This window comes from Camellia sinensis, chromosome 9 (genome assembly GCF_055761805.1).
Source record: "Camellia sinensis isolate YWXY chromosome 9, ASM5576180v1, whole genome shotgun sequence".
Lineage (NCBI taxonomy): Eukaryota > Viridiplantae > Streptophyta > Magnoliopsida > Ericales > Theaceae > Camellia > Camellia sinensis.
In genome coordinates, this window is record NC_138969.1 from 160,696,436 (window position 1) to 160,718,068 (window position 21,633).

General features: G+C 33.5%; 1 protein-coding gene and 1 long non-coding RNA gene across 5 annotated transcripts; one reads left to right on the forward strand and one right to left on the reverse strand.

The window, feature by feature from the left end:
- Nucleotides 1–842: 842 nt before the first annotated feature.
- On the forward strand, nt 843–9,713 carry LOC114296246 (protein STRUBBELIG-RECEPTOR FAMILY 3). 4 transcript variants are annotated; one of them, XM_082887875.1, is made up of 17 exons: nt 843–1,026; nt 1,353–1,522; nt 1,738–1,867; nt 1,947–2,018; nt 2,613–2,678; nt 2,817–2,888; nt 2,965–3,036; nt 3,119–3,190; nt 3,272–3,337; nt 3,417–3,482; nt 4,278–4,681; nt 4,827–5,236; nt 5,473–5,744; nt 6,261–6,399; nt 7,542–7,663; nt 8,169–8,325; nt 9,273–9,713. In XM_082887875.1, exons 1-17 carry the CDS (start codon nt 845–847, stop codon nt 9,333–9,335), a joined length of 2,535 nt encoding a protein of 844 aa, XP_082744001.1. In that variant the 5' UTR covers nt 843–844; the 3' UTR covers nt 9,336–9,713. The 4 variants fall into 4 exon arrangements, with proteins under 4 accessions (XP_082744001.1, XP_082744003.1, XP_082744002.1 ...); XM_028240536.2 differs by lacking the exon at nt 843–1,026 and adding an exon at nt 1,054–1,232; XM_082887877.1 differs by lacking the exon at nt 2,965–3,036.
- An 8,733-nt stretch (nt 9,714–18,446) lies between these two features.
- On the reverse strand, nt 18,447–21,633 carry LOC145798822 (uncharacterized). Its single transcript, XR_014340518.1, has 2 exons — nt 20,461–21,633; nt 18,447–18,674 (listed from the first exon to the last, which is right to left on the reverse strand). It is a non-coding gene; the product is annotated as an uncharacterized LOC145798822 (long non-coding RNA).

Consider the following 21,633-nt stretch of genomic DNA (forward strand, 5'->3'; position numbering starts at 1 on the left):
ATCTCACTCTACATTTTGATCGTATCTTAAATTTGTTTATAGTGTAATTAAATTTTGTTTTTATTTCGATAGGCCTCGTTTGAGAACCCTCATTTTTAATTAAAAAGTCAAAAAATTATTAAATTAATCAAAAAATCAACAATTCATATCAAACAATTAAGGGCAAATTACATATACCCCATCGAGGTTTGGCCAAATTACAAATACCCCCTGAGGTTTGAGAAATTACAAATTCCCCCCTGAATGTTATATTTGCATAACAAATTATGGGGTAATTTGTTATGAAATTTAAACCTCAGGGGGCAAATTGTTATGAAAATACAAACCTTAGGGGGCGCGATGTAATTTCCGAAACCTCAGGGAGTATCTGTAATTTAGCCAAACCTCAAGGGAGGTATATGTAATTTGCCCAAAAATTAAGGACTTTTCTTAAATGTGCAACTTACATCTTATACTTATGCCTTTCTGTTTGCTGTCCTGTTTTATGTTTACACCTTCCACTTACACCTTTTGTGTTGGTTGCATATGGTGTGCAACCTAACAGCACCAAAAAATTAAAGATTTTCTTTACTTTTTACACATCTTTTCGTAAAAAGTCAAAAACTAATTCTAAACATACTAATTTTTTTAAACTCATATTTTAACTAATTAACTAAAAAATTACTAAATTAACATTTTCCATGAATCTCTCTTATAGATAAAACTTAAGTTAAAAAAAAAAACACAACGGCCACTACTAGGGCACCACTCAACGGTACGTCGGTACAATTATTATTATTATTATTATTATTTTTTTTTGAATTTAAAAAAATTACATCAATCCTTTTCTCATTTTAAAAGTATTATGGTATACATATCTCCTTTCCTTTCATATTTAAATCATAAAGATGTACAAAGTTGGCTCTGCTCAGTGTGCTTGCTTTTCAGTTTCACACACTCACAGAGACCCATCTCTCTCTCTCTCTCTCTCTCTCTCTCAGATTCTCGACTCTTCGTGCTTCGGACGACACTTTCACTCTTTTCAAGGTTAGGGTTTCTCATTTTTCTTGAATCACGAACTCTGTTTTTTACTTGGGTTTTGTTTTATTCAATCTGTGCTGATCAATATATTGATTTATTGTCTGTAAAACCCACTTGGGTTTTTATGGGTTTTTCCTTTTTTGGATGTGGACTAGTTCAAATTATATTCTTCTTTTGTCCTCTGGTTCGATTTTACGTGAACCCTTTGAGAGGTCTGTTTGTTTGTTGCATCTGTAAATTGTTTGTGGTGTTTAGAGACTAGTGGGTTTGCTTTTCTTTCAATTTTTAATTTCATTTGCTTTGAGATTTTGATTTTCTGGGGTATTTGTCAGGTTTTCTGAGAAAAAAAGTAGTATACAAAGGAAAGAAAATTATAGAAAATCTGGGGTGGCAATTGATGAAATGGGCTGTATAATTTGGGAAAGATATGTCTGGATTTTCTCGGGGCTGATGACAATTTTCTTGGTGCCAATGTGCCGTGGAACAACCGACCCTCGCGATGGTAAATCATACCACTCCCATTTCTTTTTTTCTTTTTAATTTTCATTTTCATTCCATTCCGATCTGTTTGTAATGTATATAGATTATAGTGATTACCAATGTACCATAATTCATTCAGTATTTTGTTTTCCAGTTTACTGTTTTTCTTCATTCTGGAATTGTATATGATTTTCCAGTGATTTTCTTAATAATTAATTTGGTATTTTATTTTTGCAGTTTTTGCAATAAATAGTTTATATGCTGCTTTGGGCTTCCCGATTCTTCCTGGGTGGATGCCATTTGGAGGAGACCCGTGTGCAGATGGTTGGCAAGGTGTACAGTGCGTCAATGCCAACATAACTGGAATGTATGGTAACCATTTCCATATGTTATATCCCAGTAGGAAGTTTTTTATATTCTGATTTCTAAGCTGTTTGGGTTGACAGAGTTCTCACTGGCGCGAATTTGGGCGGTGAACTGGGAAATGACTTAGGAAATTTTTCTTCTATCATTCAAATGTAAGCAACATTTTATGAATATATTCCATTTGTCTCTTACATAACATGGGGAGGGATATAAGATGAGGTTCATAGTCAATCAAAGTTGTCTAGATTCAATAGCAGCTGCTGTTAGTGAGACTTACTTGAAGCTATATCTATGGCTTTGTTTCAGAGCATAGGTCCTTCATGAGTTGACATACTAGTTGAATGATTGGGCCCCCTATAGAGGTGGAAGAATTAACTATCTTGGGCTAAACATAATGAATTTCTTGCAGTTTTTGATACTTGCTAATATATTGAGGCTTTTATGGATCAAAAAAATCTAAGGGTCTTGTTGCCCAAATTCTTTGTATAAGTAGTATAGGGGTGAGTGGCTATCTCTGTATCTCTTGTAGCCTTTCTGATCATAGTGAAACAGCACCGGATGTGGACGTAAACCTAGTTTTGGGGTGAACCACATAAACTTCATGTCCTTTGTGTGTGCGTGTGATTTATCATTATTGTACATTTGTTCTTCTTTGTGTTTTGTTTCTCACTAATCTTGGTTAGGTCTTTTGGATTCCTAACACTAATTGTGTGCCTTTTTGCCTTTTCTACTTAATAATGAGGCAGAGATTTGAGCAACAACCACATTGGAGGTAGTATTCCATCCAATTTGCCCATTACCATCAGGACCTTGTACGTTTCAACCCCTTTTTTTTTTTAATCAATATTTTGATAAGCTGGTTTGGCCAAAATTTATTATTATTTGTGTCATTTCTATATCATTATGATGCACATTGCCTACTGAAGTTCTGTTTTTCCTTTGACGATTAGTTTTCTTTCGGGTAACCAGTTCACTGGAAGCATCCCGGAAAATTTGTCAGCAGTAGGTCAATTGTCGGACTTGTAAGTTCGATTCAATTTGTGTTCATTTGACTTCAAGTTGTTGAAATGTCATCACATTTTTGTATGCATTTCTTAGGTCGTTTAATGATAACCATTTAACCGGAGAAATACCAGATGCCTTTCAACAGCTTATGGGTTTGATAAACTTGTATGGTATCCCTGTCATTTTGCTATCATTCATTAATGGTTACTTTGGTAAGTTTCGATTCTGATTGTTTATTGCTTTGCAGGGATCTGTCAGGTAACAATTTGAGTGGTCAACTGCCTCCTTCTATGGGGAACTTGTCATCTCTTACTACACTGTCAGTAATTATATAGATAAAGTTTCTTACTTTTTCATTTTCACTTATCTTCTTGAGTTATATATATTTCGGGTGATGCAGGCATTTGCAGAACAATCAACTCGTTGGGGTCCTTGATGCTCTACAAGATCTTCCCCTGACTGATCTGTACTCTCCTGTCTTGCTTTATGACTTCAAATAATTTGACTTTAGCAGCTCGTAACCTGTTTTTTCCCTTCTTAATTAGGAACATTGAAAATAACTTGTTCTCTGGACCTATACCTGACAAGTTGCTGAATATGCCCAATTTCAGGTGAAGACTTAGAATTCATCCTTTTATTATATGTACAGGTTGAATTTGCTTTTGTGTGGTATAAGTATATCAAGAGTCATGAGTCTTGGTAACATAAAAGTTTTATGTTGGATTTGCTTTAATTTGTTAAGCGAATGCTTCCCTAGATTCCTTTTACTTTAATTTGACATTTTCTAACCAATATGAAGTTAACCAATAAGCTTACTGAAACATCATTGCTGCTATAGCTCATTCTGCTAGCAATCTTTAGAATGTAAATTTTTAACTTTAATCCTATTATTTGGTCAGCAATTGGTTTGATAGACACTATATCTCAATAAATGATATGTCATCCACAAATGTCTTACCTTGTCTGAGTTACACTATCAATCATTCAAATCCATTTTTCCCCCCCCCCCCCCCCCAAGTACTAGAATCCCTATATCATGATTAAATTCTCCACTCAAAGTTGGTACTTAACAACTTCTTAATGCTATACAACCTTGATAAAGTAGGAAGCTCTGGTGCCTATCTGTCAAAGTTCCTAGCTGGCTTACAACACTCGCACAAAATGCTTTTGGCTAGTTGAAGATGTAATACACTGGCAATTGTTTTAGTGTATTATCAATTGTAAAATGATTTATTTAAAGTACTAGTAGCCTAGGTATATTCTTATTGTTAATGGGAAAGTTTAAATGGAAATGATCTATTTATTTTGCGTTAGATTTATGTGGTATTTTGACTTGGCATTTGGATTATCTGATATTATTTGTAACTTTCTTGTTTCTTTTGGTAACATTAGCATTTACTTTGCAGAAGAGACGGAAATCCCTTTAACACAACTGTTATCCCATCACCCCCTGCCTTATCTCCTTTGCCATCTTCGTCTGTGGCCCCATCTCCGGCATTAACTCCTGGAATACCGGCATTTGGACCGTCTGCACCCAAAATAACACCAAAGCCTGCACCCAAAGCACCAAATTCTGTGACAGGAGCAAAGTCTTCGACAACTAAAAGGGTCACTTGGATTGCTATTGGAGGGTTGGTAATAGTTATAGTGCTTGCCATAGGACTGTGCTTTTGTATGTCTAGATACTGCAAAGGAAGTCAACCAGTCAGACAATTTGCCAAGAATCATGAAATGGGTGCATATAATGACTCCAACGAGAAGCCGAGGAATAATGAATCTTTGCCAAAATTATATAGCCCTATAGAGAAAGGTTATTCATTCTTACCCATTTGCTTATTTTTCACTTGTTAAATCTTTTTTTTTTGGTTTTCCTTTTTTTTTTTTTTCTTTTTTTTTCTCTCTTGTAAATGTTTCTCATTTTGCTTGGCAAATGACCCCTTGAGATTTGTGAGCAGGTCATAAAGAGGCAGGTTTGATTTTGAGGCCACCGGTTAGATATAGAAAAGATCATGAAAGAAGCAGTTTATGGTTACAGTCAGACACCGTGCAGGAAGATAATAAGAGAATGGCTGCAATTCCAAAGAAAAAGGAGTATCATGAGATAGATATGTTGGGACTGGATGAAGATATTATGTCATCACCACGCCCACGACCTCCTCCCCCATTTCTTCCAGTTGACAAGATTACTGCAAATCCAATTCTTCCCCCAGGACCCATGTCGAGACGTTTTAACAAAACTCCGAACTCTGTAAGGTCCTTCACCATTGCATCACTTCAACAATATACTAATAGCTTTTCTCAAGAAAATCTTATTGGAGGAGGCATCCTTGGTACCGTTTATAGGGCTGTGATTCCCACTGGAAAGGTAACATTTTTCTGATTTGAATTAGACTGATTTTCTAGACAAATTTTGATATAGTTTTGTTTGCGTCTCTGGTAGATAATTGTCATTTATTTCTAGTGTTGGTTGAATGCTTTCATTGAGAGGGTTTCTGGTCTGGAATGCAGGAAATGTGAATGATTTGTTTTGAATAGAAGCTTGATGATTCTATTTCCTTTCTTGGCACAGAATCTCTTCTGACTTAATTATGTTTTTCTTAGCTACTAGCGGTCAAGAAACTCGATACTACAGCTTGCAGGAAGCAGAGCAATGAAGATTTCCTTGAGCTAGTGTTTAGTGTCTCCAAGCTTAAACATGCTAATGTAGTTGAGCTTGTGGGGTACTGTGCTGAGCATGGACAGCAGCTACTTGTGTACGAGTATTGCAAAAACGGAACACTTCATGAAGCATTGCACTTGGATGACGAAATCCATAGGCAACTATCATGGCACACTCGCATCCGCTTGGCTCTTGGAGCTGCAAAAGCCCTAGAGTAAGTAGAGTGACTGTCACTTATTTCATCAAATCTAGACACCATAGGGGCTGTTTGATGCATCTTATGGAGCTGCTTATATATATATACGTCTATATTTTGTAATCTATGCCAGGCTGTGTAGCTTCTGCCTATGGCTTATGAGACAGAGAAAACTTAAATAAGCTGGGAAAAGCTAATTTTTGGAAGGCAACGGAAGATATGCTTTTAGTTTATGCTATTTGATTATCAACTTTTAGCTTGCTAGAAGTTGTACCAAACAGGCTCATAATTAGAAAACGTGTTTATTAGAATCAGATTTTGATTTTGAAAGTAAGTCTTTCTTGGGGGAGACTTTGGAGATTTAGAATCAGATTTTGATTTTCTATCTCCTACATTGAGTGCATAGTAGATTTCCCAGATGGGGTAATTGATTGAAATGGTTGAACCTCTTTCTAATTGTAGTTGTTTGCAAAGTCTTATGTGTCCATTGTTAATTTGTAATTTTTATTTATTTTTATTTTTTTTGTGGCAAAGGTATCTGCATGAAGTTTGTCAACCGCCCATTGTACATAAAAATTTCAAGTCTGCCAATATCCTTCTTGATGATGAGCTTGCAGTACATGTCTCAGATTGTGGTTTGGCTCCTCTAATATCACGTGTCTCTGAAAGTCAGGTAATTGCTTGTCATTTGATCTTTAAATTGGTTGATAATTGGTTGTTAAAACATGAATCTTTGAGTATGCGCTAATTGTCACAACTCAATTTTTTCTGCTTTGAATATCAAGTGTTGGTTAACTTCGATTTGTGTTTTTGTGTCACTTGCACACTAAAGAGCATGGATATGAACGTTGGACAGTGATACGACATGATATAACATGCGAATGTGTCAATTATTAAAAATTTAGGACATGATGCCCAAATAAATATAGATTTTACATGTATGCATGAAAGTAAATTATTTATTTACATCACAAATGCAATTTATAACTCAAGTTGGTGATTTAACATGGTGTCAGAGCTTAGTATGTAAGAGAGCTTGGGTTTAGGTCTCTCTGCTTGCATTTGGTTCCTGTTTGTATTCTATCTCTTTTTATGTATGGATGGACGTTTGCATTTCTACATGCAAGATAAGGTTGCATGTGTGGGAGGGTGTTGAATAGCTTGATATACGTTGTTTGGTCCATTTTCTAACAACTTAAGCTTTTGGCACAATTGGTAATTTAATAGTGTTGGACACGGATACAGCAATGACACAATTCAGGCTGTGTTGGCTTCTACTTATTTTTTATTACTTCTATTCCCATTAGGGGAACTCAGATTATTTTGGGTGAACGAGTGAAAATGCTTCTTGCATATCCACTGCACTGAGGATATTTAGTATCCTTTTTATATGCTTGCAACTGTTTCTACATGTTTCCATAAACTGATGTAGAACTAAGGAACCAGTAACACCAAGAATTGTTGAGCAGAATTTTATTCAAATTTAAAGGATATATATTTATCATTGTATCTTCTAAGTTATTTTGTTCAAATTTATAAGGTTTCATGTGTGTCTAAACGACGGATATATGCATTTCCTAAGTGTTCAAACTTTCCTTGGGTATAAAAAAATAAAAAATAAAATATGACACATTTGGATGTGTCCAATGAGTTTTGGATGCGGACACACACCTTCTTAGTAGTGTATGGGCTTCTGAGGGCGGTACTGTGGCACATCGAATCAGCTTGATGCAAAATCTGTTTGTATTGAGCTGGATGGTTGAATTTAGTTTTCAGTTATTCCTAGATGGTGTTGACATCAGCGCATTTTATCAGTTGTCAGGTAATGGTTATGGTGCTCCAGAGCTCGAGTTGGGAAGTTATTCTAGCAAGAGTGATGTCTACAGTTTTGGAGGTGTTATGTTGGAGATCCTCACAGGGCGAAAATCGTATGACAGGTTTGTGATCCCATAAATTTATGATATACTTGTGTGGTGCTTAGCATGGTTATATTAATTGCTATGGGGTATTTTGGGAAGATGGTTAAAAGTTAACTTTTGGCTTTTAACCAATCTTTTTGGCTTTTTTGAAAAGTGATTTGGAAAGTTGGTAATAAGTGGCTTTTTTACTTTCTTTGTTAATATCTGTTTATGATGTCATGTCACCATGTCATAATGTAAAAATACCAAAATACCCCTTCCCTATTGTATAATTACAAATTTTCTCCTCTCAATCTCCAGCACCTGCAAATAATGGAGGGTATAATTGTAAATTTTCATGCTGCGTTTTATTAGCCTCCCAAATGGGTTCCAGGACAAAAAAGCCGCGTTTGGCTTTTTGAACAAACTCCCAAACGTGGCTTATTACCACATTCCCAAAAGGAGCTAATTATTATCAACTCGGCTAAGTTACACAAAGGTCAAATGTTTTGAGATTGGGTATAACTTAAAATTTAATGTCTAGGTCGCGGCCTCGTGGAGAGCAATTCTTGGTTAGATGGGCAATTCCTCGGCTTCATGATATAGACGCACTATCAAGGATGGTTGATCCTTCTTTAAATGGAGCATATCCTTCGAAGTCTTTATCACGCTTTGCTGATATAATTTCCCTATGTCTTCAGGTAACTCTTTCATCCTTTCCCTCTTTCCCAATTTTGCATTTTAATTATGTTTTCAATTTTTTTTAGGAACTTTTGTTTTGGAAACAAGCATAAATTGATCAGAGGAAGTCTTGAGTTTCACAAATACTATAAATTTTTTAGAGGATCTCCAGCAATGTAGTATTTGGGTGTAGCAGTGCTAAAAGAGCATGATGCGACAAACAACACTCACTCTAGTAGTATATGATGTGCTAAATAATCATTATTTTATATTACAACCTCAATCATCAGTTGACTGTTTTTTTGGGGGGTAAAAATTACACCTATGACATTATAATTATTTGTCGCTATGAAATATTAATTGTAACCATGTGTCATGTGAAGATAAATCAAGTGAGTGTTAGTTTGACATTGCATGAGCAAAAATATTTACTTGGTTGAATTCAAAGCGAGTTTCTTGATTTATGAATTTTTGAAGGTTGCTGTCCCATGCACAAAAAATGAAGATAAATGAGATATTTAAATGTAAAGATAAAAATTACATCTGTGTCTAAGTCCACTTATTTATTTTGTAATTTTTATTTAAATTAATTTATTCAGCATTATTTAAAAAAATTGTGGTTGGTAGGTGGATAAATAAAAATATAGCATAACAAGCATTACATTGCTGGAGTGCTTGCGTTATTTTAGCACAATAAATATTACACATTGCTGGAGTAGGTTGTGACAAATCCATATGAAGTGTGTTTTGCTTGTGCTAAAATAACACACAAAATGCTATAAATAAGAATTCACCCTTACCAATTCTGTGTATCTACTATTATTTATTTTTTCTTGTTTATGACTTGGAAACAAAAGGATTCTACGCAATGGTGTATGCCATTTCCTTCATTTTCTTTGATCTCTGTTTTGCTGCACTAACTCATTTATAGAGAATGGTTGGCCTGATATCCAATCTTCTTCTGTAGCCTGAGCCAGAATTTAGGCCACCAATGTCGGAAATTGTCCAAAACCTGCTTCACATGATTTAGAGAGATCCCTGACAAAGTGACTGCAATGGGAATTAAACGAATTATGGTATGAACACTAGGGACAATAAATCAAAGTACGGTGAATGTGCCACCATTGAACTTATGTGAAGACGGAATTAAAGGCGCGTGTTTTCAGTAAAGAAAGCTGCAAGGTTTGGCTCCTCCCAAGTCTTTTCAGTACCTCCTGTTCTTTAATTCTGACTCAGTTGGGCTCATTTGTTTGCACTTGCAAAAAACTATAGTGTGCTTTCTTGTATTTTGTGTGCTAGCCCAAATATTTAATTAATTCTTTGTATGATTAGTTCTTCATAATGTAATTATTTGTTGTGTAGAAATGTGACTTGTCATAATATTTAAATTGCCATTGTTCTCATGTTATTCTCTGTCTTTGTTTATTTGTTAATGACAATTAGATAATTTGTATTCATGAACTTGGATTCGTTGAGTTCAATCGATGTAGTGCATTTCTTTCCCGTTTTCACATTATTCTCTCTGAATTTTGTCATACCTGAGTGCGCTCCTCTCATAAACATGCAATCAAATCTGTTGGAAATTGGGTTGAACCCACTGTGCACTTATGATGGCATGACCCAGTTAGGTCAGTGTTATTAAAGACGATAGGCACAGCGAAGTGTCAAGGTTTTTTAGGGCCTAGGTGCGAGCTTTATCAAAGCAAGGCTCATGTTGACAATAAAAAATAGATAATTTAATATAATTCAAGGTATATTTAAAACATAAATACCAACATATATCAATATTTTAGCATAGACAAATAATTCAAGGTTGCACATAGCTACAATTATCTAACTCATAAATCATAAATATTTGAAAATAGCAATGGAATCGAAGTGCTTTACAAGATATAAGCATAGAGAAGGAGAAAGAGATTGAGAGGAGATGCAAAACAAGAATAATGGCAACTGTCAGTTTGGTTGAAGAGAAAGTTCTATTCAGCCAACAACTTTGTATAATTAGGGCTTGAAGTGTTGGGTTGATATATATGTTTAAGTGTTTAATCCCTTGTAGCAGCATGTAAACAAAAAAGATAATGTGATCAAGTGAAATTAATGGTTGTAATTGTAATAAACAAACATTTAAAAAAAGGCACATGCCTCATAAGGCCTGTTTATATCGCATGATTTGAGACGTTTCAAAGCGTACGCCTAAGTGAGCCTTTAATAGCACTGCGCCAGGTGACTGGATTAGATTAGATAGAGTGTACATCATAGAATAAGATAGACACGTATTTCTAGAGCTCTCCAACATTGGGTTGAACCCAAATCGTGTGCTCATGGTGACATGAAGGAGTATAAAAATGGCCCGCGGAACAAGGTGGGCTAGGCCCGTTTAGGCCCGAATCCAGTCTGAGACCCTGAGCCATCATTTTGAAACACAGCCCAACCCGTGGGCCCGACCCATTGGTCCGCTTAAGGCTCGCTCAAGGCCTGCCCTGCCCGAGTCCCAATATTTTTTTTAGTGAAAAATAATAAAATTTTGATAGAAAAAATAAAAAATAAAAACAAAAAAAAATGGGCCAAGCCCACTCCAAGCCTGAGTCCAGGCCCGGCCCGAGACCCGAATATTGCCTGGGCCTATTTTTTAAATTCGTGGTTCGGCCTAATCCGGCCCGAATTTTGGTGGGAGCCTTCAAGACCCGGGTCGGGCCGGACCAAATTTACACCCCTACATGACCCACTTAAGTGATTGGATTAAATTAGATTGATAGTGTCTAATAGATTAAGATACATAGGTTCTGTGCGCTTGTGAGCTCTTTCCAAGGACTTTGTTTTTGTGATGTTCTATTTGGTTAAAGTGCAAAGGGTAAATCTGAATTTGAATTTACCCTCGCTTATTGTTCTTCAAGGTCAAATTTAAATAGGTTAACCTTTTGAATTTCTATCCAACAACACTACAAACCCATAATTATCTACTTAGAATTTACCTAGAAATGAAAATCAATTGTTCAAATTTATTTCACTCATTGACTCCACACTTTATCAGTTTAATTTCTACCACACATTCACAAATTCTAGGTGCCTAGCTTTTTTTGATTTCTATCGCCACTTGAAAATGTAGGCATTTGTGTGTGTCATAATGACTTCAAGCTCTTTTACAAGAAGTAAGCATCCAATGCTGCTTTAGGAGAATCTTTTTTGAGTGTTTAAACAACTAAATGGATCAAAAAATCAAAATATATTTAAAATAAATAAATAAATGGAGAACCAACTTTGTGACCTGGTTAGATTTAGACAGGTTCTAAGTGAGAAATCCATTATGCATTATTTATGTGACGCAGCATCAACAAGATCAGAAGGAGACAAAAAAAAAAGAAAAGAAATACGGGAATCATAATCTCAGTAATTAAATATTATACAAAATTATGGTATGATAAACCATGAAATTAATAAAATCTCTTAAGTAATCAAATACTAAAAAAAATAAAATCTTAATTAAATTAAAACTCCTAGATGAAAAATATATATATATATATATATATAAAATTTTCAATTATCACATCCCCTATCAACATGCCAGTAAAAAGTGTTGGGCAGGGGAGAAACACAGGGATTCAAATGATGAATGGAGTGTGACGGATGTCATAATGCCCATGTCTTCTTTTACTACATGAACTAAATTTGGGTGTTTTTAGGTGAACGATGTGAGATAAGTCACTAACATTTTTTTGCACTTATGATTTGATCGTATGATCTTGTGTGGTCTCTCGAGCTATGAGCTCGATTTGGTAACGATATCTTAGGTTTAATTATAACTATTATGCTTCATTTCGTAATCTAATGTCTGACTAGAAAATGAGGTATATTAATTATATATATATATATAAGGCAATTTACACTTTACATTCAATCTCACTTTACCCTCTAACCTTTTAATTGTCTTAGTTAATCTCTTAGATTTCGAGTCAAAGAGTTACAATTTGGCTCATTTATTAATGGTGTTTCAAAAGCTAACAGAGAACAACCGCATGAAAGTATTAGTTACACTTAGCATCCCGATGTTTTTACCTAAATCTCATTTTAATCTACATTTTGATTCTTCCGTCAATTTTTGGAATGTCGTTATAAGATTGGGCCTAATTGCTACTTGATTTGAAATCTAAGGGGTTGAAAACGACACTCAGAAGATCAGAAGATATAGTGGACAAAGTAGAAATAGATGTAGATTGGCCAGGGTGCAAAGTGTAATTTACCCATACATATAATATATATATAGAAGAAGCAATGCTTACCCATTCTGGAATAAGTGCATCTCACAGAACAAGAAATTTAAGCATGTGCTTTGTCAAATTGCACATGCCATTCACTTATCTCATTCCATCATGTAGTGTTTGTCCTTTCATGTGCACTAAGGTCAGCAAATTATGGCTGCACTGCACATCTTTTTTCCATAGGCTTTATCCATCTTTCTCCATAAAGAACAACTCCAACATTACTAAATATGTTGTAATAATAAATATTAAAAAAAGTACATTGTCAATTTTTTAAACCACTTTACTAAGTATATACTCCAACAATATTCTCTATTTTTGAAATTAGTCTGTCTAGTCTCCAAGACTGTCAAAATGTAGTTTGCTAAGAGAGAATGAGACAAAATGGCTACTGTGTTGTCTATTCTGTTGGAGTTCCATTTTGTGACAAGGTTAGAAAAAATGCCTAAAATATTCTTAATGCTTGTCCTATGGGAGATGCTTTAATGCTAACATTTATGGTAAATTTAAGAGAAAATTGGTGATAAATTAAATTTAGAGAAGGTCTAAGGTATTAGGTTTAATAAATATTTTTAATTGGTGAAAGTCCATGCTTTGTGAAATAATTTGGTGAAAAGTCTTGTAAGGCATTTTGTTTCCAATACCTCTTGAAATTTTTATTTGTTTGACTTTTCGTTGACTATCTGTTCAAATTTTTATCCTATCTGTTCAATTTTTTTACCCCATCTGTTTAATTTTTTAACCTTCAATTCAAATTTTCCTTATCTGTTCAAATTTTTATCTATTTGTTGAATTTTTTTCTATATCTGTTCATAATCCATGAGTTTCTCTCTCTATCTGTTTGAAAAATAGAAATATTTGTTTACAATTTCACAAACTTATTTTCTGTCTGTTTGAATTATTCACTACAACACCACACCAACAAAAAATACAAACACACAAACAGATAGACACACACACACACATATCTTGAGCTTTTTTTTTAACATATCTGTTCAAATCATCTTTATCATCATTGTCATCATCTTATCTGTTTAATTTTTTCTATTTCTAAATGAAACATAATCGTATCAAACAAATGACATTTGTAGCAAATAAAGCATAGATATTTTTTAAAAAACTAACGAGAGAGAGAGAGAGAACTGAATGGAGCATGGATCAGAGAGAAAGCAGAGAGAGAGAAAAGAATGAAGCATGAATTTGCCGTCGCAGATGGGCATGGATCTATCACTACAGATAAATTTGGCCAACCGGAGTGCCTCTATGAGTGGTGAAGACAATGCCGGAGCCAGTGACAACACCGTGAGCTAGCGACGACTCTGCGAAGTAGTGGCGATCGGGTTTCGTCAAGGCAGCGCAAGTGGGAGAAGTGAGCGATAAGTGCGTCGAAGGTGCTCTTTCGAGTGAAGCTTCTGTCGATGGAGGCCGGGTCAACACAGAACAGCGAGAGATGCGATGGTAGAAGACAAAGACGGTGCAGCGGTGGAGGCGGCGCAGTAGTGGAAGAGACGTTGTTACTGGCGGTGAAAACGTTGTTGCCGGGGGCGGTAAAGAGAGAGAGAGTAAGAGAGAGATTCTGATGAGAGAGAGATATTTGAGATCTGAGAGAATTGTGAGTAAAAGAGAAACAAAACAGGTGTGAGGTAGAGAGGGGTATTTTGGTCATGTTGTAGAAGGTTGTCTTTATGGACATAATGTTTGAGAGTGTGGACCTAAATTTAATCATGGCTACAATGTCGCAACACAAAAACCTTCTTTTCTTTTTTTTTTTTTTTTGAGGGAGAGGGGGTGGTGGTTATGACCATATGTTATTCTAGGGTTTCCTAACTGGGTTAGGCTTCTCTCATATTAAGACATTAACTTAAGAGACCTATAGGGCTCATCACGGATCCCGTTTCAATAATCTAAACCGTTCATTTTATAGGGCCATCCATCTATATTGTCTATGAGAAAAATTGATTCGATTCAATAATCGTAACTTTTTCATTTTATCGTATTCGATTCAATATATTTTTGAAATTTACTATTTATTTTTTAGAGACAAATGCGTCAAAATGAAAGGGTTACAATTATGGGATCTTTCTAAATTTTTTTTGGATAATGTACATTAAGAGTCTTATAAAATGAACGGTTTTCATCATTGAAACGAGACCTGTGGTGGGTTTTACATGCCCCTCAAGTTTTCTCATATTGAAATCCCAACAGAGAAGCTCAACTTTCCTAATAATAGTCACTGATATTACATATTAAATAGAATCATCATCAACTACTTATGATAATTATTTGGGCTTCAGTGATTTGCCTTTTTAAGTTTTTGCATCAATGTTGAAAGCTGAAATTTTGTTGTTGAGTAAATAGGGCATTTGTGTTGGCCATTTTTGGCCTAGTCTTCTCTCACTCTCTCTCTCTCTTGGTGTGGTTATATTTTTGTTTTGTTTCGTTTTTGAGGAGATACTAGAACATCACAATATATAGCTAATCGAAGACGAAGCAGGAAGGAATGAGACTTAAATCCTAGAGTTGATGCTAGTAAAGGGGCTCCCAAACTACTAAGCAAATGAAAATATTATTATTATTTTTGTGTGTTAATATGGGTACAACAGTAAATATTTCTCAAAGAAAACACTTCACCTCCAATCATTTCTTCTGAAGAGTTCAGGATTATGCAATAACTTTTTTGTAAACTGAACATGAACAATTAACGAGAAAGTAAATTATTTGTATTTTCTATTCATTTTTTCAAGAAACATTTCTTTGTATAGTATTCTTGACAACTTAGCGGGGCCTTCATCTTACCAAATCATCTATCTCTTCTATCTAAAATAAGGTGTTCATATGATCTAGTGTAACTATTGCTAGCTAATGAGTAATGTAAGGGTTATTTGAATAGGAGAGTTAGCTCAGTGGTCTATATAACTGTCTCTTGTGACAATGAGAATGTCAGATGCTCATGGTTCTAGTTGATAGAGCGACCACCCTTTCGTTGTAATTTAACTTACTAATCCACTTACATCCTATTGTTTGTCTCTCCAAAAAAAGTCATCTTATTTAAATGATGTAGCATTTACATAATACTAATTACATCATGATGGTGTGAAATAAGATTAAAAAGTGTAATTCAATCATGATTATTTTAGCATTGATGATTGTTATTTTAAATTTAAAGAATGAGGTAATTACATCATGATAGTGTGAAATAACATTAAAAAGTGTGACTCAATCATGATTATTTTAGTATTGATGATTGTTATTTTAAATTTAAAGAATGAGGTAGATGGAAACATTACTTTAGCATTAATATGTGTCTATTGAAACATTCTCTGTGCCTCAAATTCAACTTTGTCTATAGTTCTTGCTTGGATTGGATCTACAACAAGATATTATAAACAAATTAAGCATATATAAATAAAGAAAAATGATGCAGACTACTAATTAGTGGTTGCTCTACCCACTGCCACATGTATTTTGTGTCTTAGTTTTGTTTTTGTTTTGCTTTCCACATCATTAGTGATGGTGTTAGTGGTAGAAATTTAGTGGTCTATAGCACTGTTGATAAATAAATAAAACCTTGTGTGTCAGTGATCACTTTTCAGTATTGAATAATGTTATATAAACATATAAGATTCACAACAAATTATTACTCCTTTTTTTTTTTTTTTGCATATTTATTTATTAGTATCTACTGTGTTAATGCTTTTGTATAGATGATATGTAAATGGTGATTCTGTTGTGAGAATCAGCAACCAAGACAGCATTTACAATGGACTCTCTAATTGGCTATTGGTGAAACAATTATCACAGGTAGTAATTAACTTATTTTTGTTTAGTCTCTAATAGGTGTGTTATTAAAATTGTTGTTAACCGTGGAAAGGGATTTGGTGAAAGGGATTTGGTGAAAGGAATAAGATTCTCTGCAATATTTTTTTTTGTAATAATCAAGATTATTGCAAGAATAATAGTATTTTGAGCTTAAAACATCTACTTACATTACTACTAAATATGTTTTGGGCTTAAACTACTCATCTAAACAACCATTGCAAGATTATAGCAATGGTGATTATGACAGACAATCATAAATGGGGAGAAAGAAGTGAGACAGAAAGGGAAAGGGGAGCACCTTTGGAGAGAGAGTAGAGAAGAGATTAAAAAAAATAAAATAATAAAAATAAGGTAGATAAAAGGAATGGGATGGGGATTCTTCCCGTTTAGATTTTGGACTTGAGAATGTTGTTTGGGCCCATAAGATTCACTACGGGTGAGTTTTATGATACGAATTGTTCATGTTGTAAAATCTTTCTTCGTGTGTAACATTCACAAAGAAAAAAAAATGTTACCAAATTTATCATTCATAAATATGATTTACTTTTGAACTGAATTTCCTTCGTTTGGTTATTTTTGAAAATCTTTCAAAAAAATAAAAAATTACTTTGGCAAAAATAAACACTAAAAAAATTATTTTTGCTCCAAAAATAGAGAATTATATGAAAATAATAAGTTTTTTTAATTTTTTTTTCACCAAACTAATTTAAATTCAGTATCACGTTGTAAAGAGCAATGCTAGATATAGAGGGTTTGGTGCACAAAATGCACAATCCTCTTACATGAGGGTGTAGCCCAAACATGTGGGGCCCATGTGAGACCCACTCTCATGTGAGAGGGTTGTAACCAAACCTTATTCAAATTCATGATTCAAACACAACCTAATAGTGTGTTTAATTCATGGATTTAGAAAGAGAAAAAGAAAAGTATGTGAAAGGTATATGAAATGTAATTATATTTTATTCATATTATACTAATTTTTTCCTTTCTCTTTCCAAATTTCTCACCAAATTCATAAACTAAACACAGTCTAAAATATATATATATATATATATATATATATAAAGCTCAAGAACACAAAAAAGTTGAGCAACAAAACAAACATGAATAAATGTGTGAATTTCATTTTTCTTTTAGATAAATTACAAACACCTCTTGAGATTTGCATAAAATACATATTGTTAATGTAGTTTACAAATTTCCCATTATTAGAAATTTTTTATTTAACAGACTAATATAAAAAATAAAATTCTTAACTATTCTCATATGCAACAATAAAATTATCAAAATTGTTGATTGAAATATATTTCTGCATTATTAAAAATTATTAATTGACTTAACAATGTGCTAATAAAATGATTCATTTATTATATGATTAAAAATTTGAAAGGATAAAACATATTTTTCAAAATTACATGATATAGATGTTTTTGTAAATATATATACTAACATAAAACCTGTATTATGTACGGTCTTAAATAAATAATTAAAATTTTATCTTAAAATTAAAATAATAATTTTAAAATTTAAAAGAAAAAAATAGTTGAAATTATGTGAATAAATTGTTTTCATTTAAATGGCACTAAAGTCTTGTTTTAATTGTATATTAATATTTTATTTTAAGTATTAATTAATAGACACGTGTGTCATTACGTGTTACATTTAGCATAAATGATAAATATATATACTTTTATATTAATTTTTTTCAAATGACATAACAACTTAAATTTCTAATTTACAATTACATAATAAAATTCATTTAAAATTTGTTAAAATCGAAAACGGATTGGAGGATGTAATAATATATATATATATATATATATTTTTTTTTTTTGAGAGAATAGCATTGACCCTTTTCTCCAAGCCATCCCAAATGGAATCATCTCTAACCCACATCAATCTTCATTTCTAAATCATTTCACTCATCTTATTATTAACTATTTTCAACTCCCGTTTCTAGTCTCATTTTCTAGTCACACGCTTTTATTCCTGTGACGCTCCAAATTTTTTTTTTTGAAGTATCAAGGGAAATTAAATAAATAAAATGACTTAATAAACTAAAAAGGTGACATCTTAACAGGGTAATCCAACTCTCGTACATAACCAAACGTCCAAATAACAATAGATAAAAACTTAAAATTATCCAAATACAACATCAAATGAAATTATAAAGTCCTTAATAGCTATTATATAAAATAATATAATTTATTCGGCTCTACTCGGGGTTTCAGGTCAGCCAAAGCTCTACGTTAGCGTCGACTCCATTTCAGCTTCAATTATTTTCTCGCCAAGACCTGGCATAAAACGCCAGGGCAACAAAAATATATGCCATGAGTTTTGCAACACAGTAAGAAAACATAACCAACCTACCATTCTTTTTAAGAGAAAAATAATGAGATTATAAACATGAGATAACAATATAATTATAAGCATAAATTACAACCATTAAAATAATTTCAATAATTTTAATAAATTAGGTGACACTCGAAATCTCACCAAAGAGATTTAACTTACCAACTACTAAGCATGGCAACGGTTAATTTGAAACCCTTCCTTGGTCAAATATTTTAGTGTTACCAACCGTAACTACCAGGGATACCCACGTCCGGAGTTATATACCCAAGTAGTAGCATCCGTGGTCTGCCCCAAGGAAACGGTCTGCCAGGGGTACGTAACCTCTCTGTGTGCCACCAGCACATCCACCCTTATTCCAAAACCAAATACCGAAAAGGGTTCAAATAAGTCTCATGCCATCTTAGAGTTTCGCAACACAATTTACGTGAGAATTCTCAAAACCAGGGCTCACCCTGAACAACCGGTATTAACCGTCAATCCCTTGATTTCATACACTCTTTAAAATCAGAACTCACCCTGAACAACCGGTATTAACCGTCAACCCTTAATTTCGTACACTCTTTAAAACCAAGACTCACTCTGAACATCTAGTATTAACCGTCAATTGTTAACTTTGTATATGCCGTTAATCATTTCAGTTAATTTTGATATTACTCACAAATAATTTCAATTTTTTTTTATCACAATTGATGTTATACCAACTCATTAAAATTCTCAACATAAAATATTACACATATCACACAATAATAAACAAATGTACAGCATTTAAATAAACAATTTATTTAAACCATGGTATGAAATAATAATTTAGATACAGAGAAAATAAACCGAAGTCACACGTGCATGGATTTTTAATTTACAATATTAGACTACCACAATATTAAATAAACAACAATACACCCATATATGGATTACTAATTTACTATATTTGATGAATTGGACCAACACAATAACTGATTTTTATCCGAATAAAAATTGAGGTCATGATCTTAAACCTGTCTAGAAATTTTCAGGTTATACCTTAGATAATAAAAATTAAAAATAAATTATTTATACATTTCTAAAATTCGTGAAAATGTACAGGATATTCAATAAATATATTTGGGTCATTTTTCAGAAATAAATTCCCAAAAATAAGTTATAAATAATTCTGTAAAATTCCCAGAAATTTTATGACACAGATTTATCACATTTCCTTAAATTAATTCCATACTTAAATTTTATAAATAAATTCCATGATCTAAAAATTTATTATGAACCTAGACTTCTCAAATTTCATTTTTTGCTTAGAAATTACCAGATTTGGTTTAATATAAAATTTTTAATGATTTTTCAAACACATAATAAAATCTGTATATAGCTCCAGATTTGGTTAAAAGTATGTATAAATTCGTACAAAACTCAATAATTGTTGAAAATGTTTTTGGATGAACTAGACATCATTATCAACAACTTTGTAGAAGAAAGTATCTTCAAATTTTGAGTATAAAATTGTCTAAAAATTAGTACAACCTTCTGGCAGATTTAAAGGGCCAAATAACATCTTCAATTATCTTTTTAATGGCATAAACTACACATGCAAGTCCAAATTTGATGTACCATCATAAATTTTCATACAATTATAAATAAAATTCTATCTACAAGTTTAGACATTTTATCATATGTATATAATTTGAAATTTTCAAATATATAAAAAAAATGAGAGGGTTGAGAAGGTTTTCTTACAATGTTAGGTTGCTAACGGTTTATCGTCCGAATTTGATTTATGATTCTGATCGTAAGATATGACCGTCCTGACTCCATGATCGTCTTGCTGAAATTTCACATTAATCGGACATGATCTCACCGTTGATCTTTCATTGGATTCTCTTAGAACCTTTAGTTGTTGATCATCATCTTAGACTTAGAATTTGAAAGATCTAACCCCAGAAATGGATTCTACACGTCGAAAAATCTAGGGGTGGTCATCCCCAAAGTCATAGGACCACTCGATTAACCTAAATGTGCTAGGATGCACCGTAGCACCATGAGCCGAGAAACACTGGGTAAACATTTAGTTCATCTTCTCCCATAGCCACAGCATGCACGACAGAGAGACCCAGAATTTTAGTTTTAATGTCACCAGTTCAAATGCTTGTATCTTCTTCATCGTAACTCCGTTTTATCTTATTTTTCTGTCATTGGATTCACCTCATGGCCTAGTTTTTGGTTCACTACTCACACGCCTCGTTCCGTCTCTCTTTGCATGCCGTCAGATCTCCAAAATTTGACCAAAAATAAGATTATTTTCCTACCGTCTCGGACATTTTTTTCGAACCATCTTTCGGACCCCATAACTTTCTTAATTCTTAACAGTTTTACTTCATTCTTTCGCCAATCTCTTCAACTTACTTCGTACTTCATCTTACATGGCCTATTTGTCTCACTTCTTCCCAGAATGGATGGTTTTGGCATGCCGAAAGTAAGCCGAAAACCAACTTTTGAACTTCAAAATAAATTTCTCTAACTTTGTTTCTTTCTCCTCCATCTTCTTTCTTCTTCTCTTTCTTCACCTACAACACTTTGTGGATGGTGGTTCTATATGATAATAGAAATAGGTGATGGTGGTGGTGCCGGTCCGACGGTGCGCCAATGGTGGTGAAGTTCGCGGGTTGGCGATAGTGTGGGTTGAGGCCATGGCTATGGAGGTTGGGGAAGGAGGAAAAACATAGATAAAAGAGAAAGAGAGTTTTGAGAATGAGAGATGGAGGGAGAGAGAGAGAGATGAAACGGATAGAGAGAGAGAGAGCTATGCAATTGGAAGAGAAGCAAAATGAAGAAGATAAAAGAAAATGAAAAGAAATAAATAAAAAAAAAAGAAGAAGAAATTGAACACTTGGTCAGCATGTTCACCACGTT

Excerpts from the sequence above, each read along its gene's own strand:
- LOC114296246 (XM_082887875.1), top strand. The coding sequence starts at position 845 with ATGGTATACATATCTCCTTTCCTTTCATATTTAAATCATAAAGATGTA. Across the intron at positions 4,682-4,826 it reads ATATAGCCCTATAGAGAAAG|GTCATAAAGAGGCAGGTTTG; the intron begins GTTATTCATTCT and ends ATTTGTGAGCAG. Across the intron at positions 6,400-7,541 it reads CACGTGTCTCTGAAAGTCAG|TTGTCAGGTAATGGTTATGG; the intron begins GTAATTGCTTGT and ends GCATTTTATCAG.